This window comes from Erithacus rubecula (assembly GCF_903797595.1).
Source record: "Erithacus rubecula genome assembly, chromosome: 17".
Taxonomy (NCBI): domain Eukaryota; kingdom Metazoa; phylum Chordata; class Aves; order Passeriformes; family Muscicapidae; genus Erithacus; species Erithacus rubecula.
Window position 1 is genome coordinate 6,503,467 of NC_136669.1, and position 6,000 is coordinate 6,509,466.

Consider the following 6,000-nt stretch of genomic DNA (forward strand, 5'->3'; position numbering starts at 1 on the left):
CAGGTTTTGTCCCAGAGACATGGCTGCTGCTCACCAGGTCACCTTGCTATGACTGAGGCTTTGGGATGTGCCTCTACATGATCCAAGCACTGCACAGAGCCGGGGTTTCCCCACCACTTATCTATTCAGAGGCACTGCACAGCAAGGACAACCTGGTGCCAAACTTTGGAAGAGGCAGAACTGGCTGGAGTTCAGCAGAAACAGAGAATTAAGACACTGAACTAAATCAATGCATCCCCACCCAATTTTTATCCAAATCAGGAATTTCATTCACAGGAGGGATTTTGACCAGTGTCCCACATTAGTTATTGAGCAGAGAGAGCAAAGAGTGCTTGGCACTATGCAGAATTCCAGTCTTTGCATTGAAGCTCTTGGAAACCCAGAGTAATTCAGATGCAGAAGCAATCTCAGCTGCTGGGAAGAAACTCAAACAGCCAAGGACAGAGAGAGTCTGTGCAGGAAAGTAAGGAAAGAAAGAAGAACTGCTGGCTGGGTGCAAGGAGGGGACAATGATCACATGGATAAAAGGATAGGGAGGAGGTAAAGGAAGCAGGTCAGGGAAAATCCAAGGATAGCCAGGACTACTTTTGCTGAAATGTACCCAACAGTGGGGGCTTGTTTAGGGACTTACAGACTCCCTGCAAGAGCCTTCCACCATTATTTGGTGTGAGCCACACTCTGGGACTGAAAACACCAGGGGCTTTGGCAGAGCAAGGACAGAGGCACATGGACTGCAAGATCCACCAGGCCCATTCCAGCTGGGGAAACAGGGAATGCCAAGCTCAGAGCTTTCCCCAACGCCCAGCTCAGGCTGCTCACTCAAACCTCCTGCTCCCTGCACGTCTGGCTTGGAGTGCCACCTGCTGCCAACCTCGCTCTCCAGTCCCTGCGAGGGGACAACAGCAGTGCAGAGCAACAAAATCCCTGCTCGTACATCGGCTTTCCCTGTCCTTTAACAGCAGCCAAACTCCTGCTCCAAAAAGCAATTCTATTTCCCAAGCTGCAGGCGTCCCACGAGTTGCAGGCATAGCAGCAGATGCTAATAAAGTACTTTTTTCTTTGCCTTTCATGCAGTTTCTCGCTGGAGCCAGCCTCTCCCCCCAGAGACCACATCCTGAATCTTCTTGTTCATTGATTCTTTATGCTAAATGATGACTCTGCAGTCGAAATAATGTGGCATATTCCAGCTCGCATTTCAGACACCGTGAGACTTTTTAATAACGAGTCGCATGAAAAATTAGGGAGGCTGCAACAAAGAGCTCCAACAGAGGTTTCCAAAGTGACTCACAGCCAGCAGAGCCTCCCTTTTCCAAAGCCCAGCGTGAGACAATCTCAAGAGCCCCCACACTCAGAGAGAGAGGAGTCCTCCCCCTCTGGAAAAATAAGGCCTTTTAAAGGACAATTCTCCAGGGAGAGAATCCCTGGAGGGAGATTTGGCAGGCAGATTTGGGAATCATGGCTGAGATGACATCCCATTCCCAGGAGTGCTTGCAAGGATGTTTCACCTCATACCTCAGCTGTGCTGCTGAGGGTGCTGCAGGGTGGGAATCACCTCGTGCTGCAGCCAGCCTGGGTTTCCTGCCTGGCACATTGGCTCTGGAATGCTCCAGAACTGGGCATCAGCAACAATTCCTGCTGGTTTTGCAAGGAGGCAGCAAATCCCAGCAGTAACAGGCAGTGGAGGTTTCTCCAGCCTTGGCTCCCAAAGCACTGTGGCACCCACAGCCAGAGCAAACATCACCCATGCACAGGTATCCTGCTCCTCCTAGGCTTGCTGCCAGCCCTGCAGCTCTCTGCCAGGCTTTGCAGCATGATGGAGGAGAAGTTTTTTCAGGCCAACTTTTGGCTGACTGTTTTTGCTTCCTGCCATCCACACAAACAGCTGCCAACATATTTCAAGGGGAAGCAGCAGGCAACATATCCAGTGCAGCCACCCTGATGGGGATTAATGCCATTCATGCTCAATCCCAGCAGTGAGTAGTGCCTGGCTGCTGGGTGGGACATGTGGCTGTAGGATGGGTTTAATTGCTCTGCTCCCTCTCCCAAACTCAGCTCCCAATTCCTTCTGTATCCTGCATTGGCTCCCACCTTCATCTCCTCTGGGACAGCCCTCACAGTCACCCTCAGTCCTTGGAGCTGCAGCTCAGCTCCCTGCTCACCCACTCCTAAGGTCTAATCGAGCACAGTTTCCCCCACCCTACTCAGCAGATTTGTCAAGAGAGGTTTTTCCTCCCAAAGGGAGCTGGGAAAGGAATGACAGTAGAGGAGCAGCTGGCACAAAGGCAGCTCTTACCACATTCCAGAAGAGAGGGTTGAAGGCAATTGAGAGGGCAGCCACGATGAAGCCAGTGTCAGTCACATCCACGTAGCCAAAGAGCTGCACCATGGCTGCCACATCCACCTGTGGAAGGAGGGAAGGTTACTGGAGTGCACCCTCCCACTGGGACACCTCACCTCAAACCAAACCCACCAGCTGCCCCAAGGGTAGATGAACCTTTTATTAGCCCTAAGCAATGTGTTGTTACAGCTTCCAAAGTGCTGTCAGGGTGCAAAGGCAAGAAAAAGGATGGGGGTTTCTCCAAGCTGTCCCCCCAAACCTCAGGGGCACTGGGCTCTCTGGGAGCCCCATTCACAGCCTGTGAAAAGGACACAGGCTCAGAGGTGACACTGCTGCTCTGAGGATGAGCACCAGCCCTCAGCTACCAACTCATGAGTATTTTTGGAAAGGGAGCACCATTCCATAGCAATTCAGTATCCCAGACACAGGACTGTCCCAGGGATGTCAGTCTGCATGGAACCCCCTAGCAGTGAACTGTGTCAGCTTTAAACTTGTCTCCCATAAAGCCAGTGATGCAAACCCCCTCCACAGCAAGAGGGAATGCATTTGCACTGTAAAAAGCTGCAAAAGTATTTCCTGTCTTAATGACAACAACAAAAAACCCTTAAAACTCACTGTTCATCTTTTAGGAAAGAGAGATTTTTCCCAAGACAGTTTCCTGACATTGTCAGCATTTTTACGTGCAGTAAGCCATGCTGCTTCTCCCTCCTCACTCCCTCTCCCTGTGCTGGTATTTGGATGAAAAACAGCCAGTGTCTTTTTGGGGCTTTTTTTTTTTTGGTCATAACGTTTGAAAACAAAAAACAAAATAGCCCAACCCTCACTTGAAACAAAACCAAGACAACATCGAGACGTGGAAGGTTTTTGCTTCCCCAACACAGCTGTGTTTAAAATCCTTTGAATGCCAGGGGACAGGCACAGCTTGAAAAGGTATCAGCTCCACCTTGCCTGTCCAGGAGAGAAATTCCCACTGGCTCCTCACAGGCTCTTGGAAAGAACCAGAGCCACAGTGTCATCTGTGGAAAGGAGCTGGTAAACCCAGCAGCTCTCCTAGCCCAGAGAAAAGGCTGTGGGAACAGTTCCCATGCTGGCCCAGGGCATGTCCAGTCGCTCCAAGTGCCTCCTGCCCAGCCATGACTGCCCAAGGTTCAAAGTGCAGGAGCAAAAACCGTACAGCCCTCGGGAAGGGGGGATCCTCGGGGGGGTGCACTCTGCCCTCAAACCACCACGGCCCCAGATCCTCCAGGCTCCTTCACCCGAGCCCTGGGGACAGGGGTGCTGGCAGAGAACAATGGGAACAGCCCCCACGGCCTGATCCAGACACATCTCCCCCTATTCCCATCCTCCACAGCCTCTCCTCCCCTCCTTTCTCCCCAGAGCAAGCCCTCTCCACCAGACCTCATCCCTCCAAACTCAATCCATAACCCAAGCAGCTGCTGGCACCAGGGCTGAACTGTTTAATCCTGCTTCAATTGCAATCCCGTGGGACCAGGACAGCTTCTTTCCTCTCGTTTTTTACGGTGCTGAGCACAGTGCTAGCACGGGCTGAACAAAAGCTTCTTGACCTACTAACTCCTGGCAGGCACCATCGTTAACATTGCACTCACCTTCTTTTCTCCTGCTCAACAACCAAATTCGCAGCTGCCAGCGGGAGGCAGATTGGCCTGTGCCTGGCTTGTGCTTTTCGGGATGAAAGGGGAGTCCTAATGGGATGAGCTGTCTCTGCGAGCTGCTGGGACAGCCACGTAACAGGCACAGAACATTCAACTTTGCCCTCTCCTCCACGCGGGGGGATCAATGACCGTGGCAAGCGGTGCCCATTTAATTACAGCCCCAAAGTCAGGGAGGGTGGGAACAGCATGGGCAGCTGACTGAGAGCTGTACGGGCACCCACGTAACACCTGGGTGAGACATAAATGGGCACACGGGTGAGAGCTGGGGGACAGCAATACAGCAATACTTAGATTAGAGCTGCAAGGGCACACAGCTGAGAGCTGTGCAGGCACTTTGGGACAGCAATACAAGCATCAACATGAGAGATGCATGGGCACACAGGTGAGAGCTGTGCAGGCACTTTGGGACAGCAATACAGGTGCCTAGATTAGAGCTGCATGGGCACACCGGTGAGAGCTGTGCAGGCATCCGAGGGAGAGATAAATGGATACCTGGATGAGAGCCGCATGGGCATTTAAACAAGAGCTGCAGAGGCACCTGAGTGAGCCGGTGGCAGCATCCCCGGGCATTCCCGCAGTGCCGGTGCAGCCCCTGCCTGCTCAGACCGTGCCGTCCCGCTGGGGTGGAACCGGGCTGGGGAAGGCCGTGGGTGCAGCTGTGGAACCGGGGACCGAGCATCCCGAGGCCTGCTGCACCTGCGGGCACAACCCGGGGGCGATTCCCAGCGGATCTGCAGAGCCCCGCGGCGGCACCGGGAGGGTGGGGGATCCATCCCCGGGCTCCCCCAGGCTGGGCCCTCCCCCGGGCCGCCCTCCCGCCCGCTCCCGGCCCGCCGGTACCTGGCCGTAGTCCAGGCCGCCCAGCCCCTCGCAGCACTCCCGCGGGAAGCGCCGGGCCCCGCCCGCCGCCGCCTCCCGCCGCCCCGCGCCCGGCCCGGGCCGCCCCGCCATGGCCGGGTGCCCCCGCCGCGCCCCCGGCCCGGCCCGAGCCCCGGCCCGAGCCCCGGCCCGCGGTGGCGCTGCCGGGAGCCGCGGTCCCGCCTCCCCGGGAGGAGCCGGGCCTGGAGTGCGCCGGGCCCGGGGCCTCGGGCCGGGGCAGCGCTGAGCTCGCTGCCGGGCCGGCCGCGCCCGCTGAGGGTGCGTGAGGGGCCCGGGCCGCGGCGGGACGGAGAGCGGCGCTGCGGCCGCGGCTGCAGCTCGCCCGGGGCCGCCGGGGCCGCAGCGGGAGCGGGAGTGCGGCTGGGACTGGGACGGTGCAGGGGGGAGAGGGAGCGAGACTCGGGTGGGCATCGCTGCTGCGGGGGCAGACGGGCACTGCCAGCCCCCTCTGTCCCTGCCTTGGCCCCTGCCAGCCCCTTGCCTGCTCCCTGACCGTTCCCTTTCACCCAGAGAAACTCTGAGGGACTGCCCCATCCCTGGAAGTGTTCCAGGCCAGGCTGGACTGGGCTTGGAGCAACCTGGCCTAGTGCAAGGTTTCCCAGCCCATCGCTGGGGGTGGAATGAGATGATCTTCGAGGTACTTTCCAACCAAAACCATTCTATGATTCCATGATTCTGTGATCGTTGTCCATCCCCTGCCCTGTCCCGTTTCAGTGCTCACCAGGGCCTGGAGCTGGGATGCAGCTGCAGTGGCTCCCTGGCACAGGAAATTAAATGTTGCTTGACTAATATTACTCATTCAAGGGCAAAATGTAAAGCCGCCAAGTCTAAATGTATTTTAAGGACAATTCACTGCAGCCTTCTCCCTTCAGCCAGTGCAGTATATATTTTTTATTGCTGTTATTATTACTACTCATGTTATTTTTCTTCTTCAGTCCTCTCTAGGATGTTTCTGGTTGATGCACCTCATGGACTGCAGTCCTGGACCTGTCTGGAAAATAGGGTAGTGTCATCCCTGTAAACCCCTGAGGGTCTCTGCTTTTGCAGATCCTGCTTTGCAAGGAAATAAATTTTCTTCCAAAAGGAATGTGGTGTGAATGAGCTGCAAGT

At 55.7% G+C, this 6,000-nt stretch overlaps 1 protein-coding gene across 2 annotated transcripts in view; it reads right to left on the bottom strand.

Annotated features, from left to right (window-relative positions):
* PEMT (phosphatidylethanolamine N-methyltransferase) overlaps positions 1-5,064 on the bottom strand; it is a 42,049-nt gene extending 36,985 nt beyond the window's left edge. Inside the window, exons 1-2 of one of the 2 annotated variants that reach the window (XM_079320488.1) lie at positions 4,852-5,064; positions 2,294-2,401 (exon numbers count right to left, since the gene is read on the bottom strand). In XM_079320488.1, the coding sequence (XP_079176614.1) occupies positions 2,294-2,401; positions 4,852-4,962 (219 nt within the window). In that variant the 5' untranslated portion in view covers positions 4,963-5,064. Of the gene's footprint in view, positions 1-2,293; positions 2,402-3,945; positions 4,104-4,851 lie in introns of those variants that run through there. The other variant, XM_079320489.1, reaches the window with a different exon arrangement.
* Between the last annotated feature and the right edge of the window lie 936 nt (positions 5,065-6,000).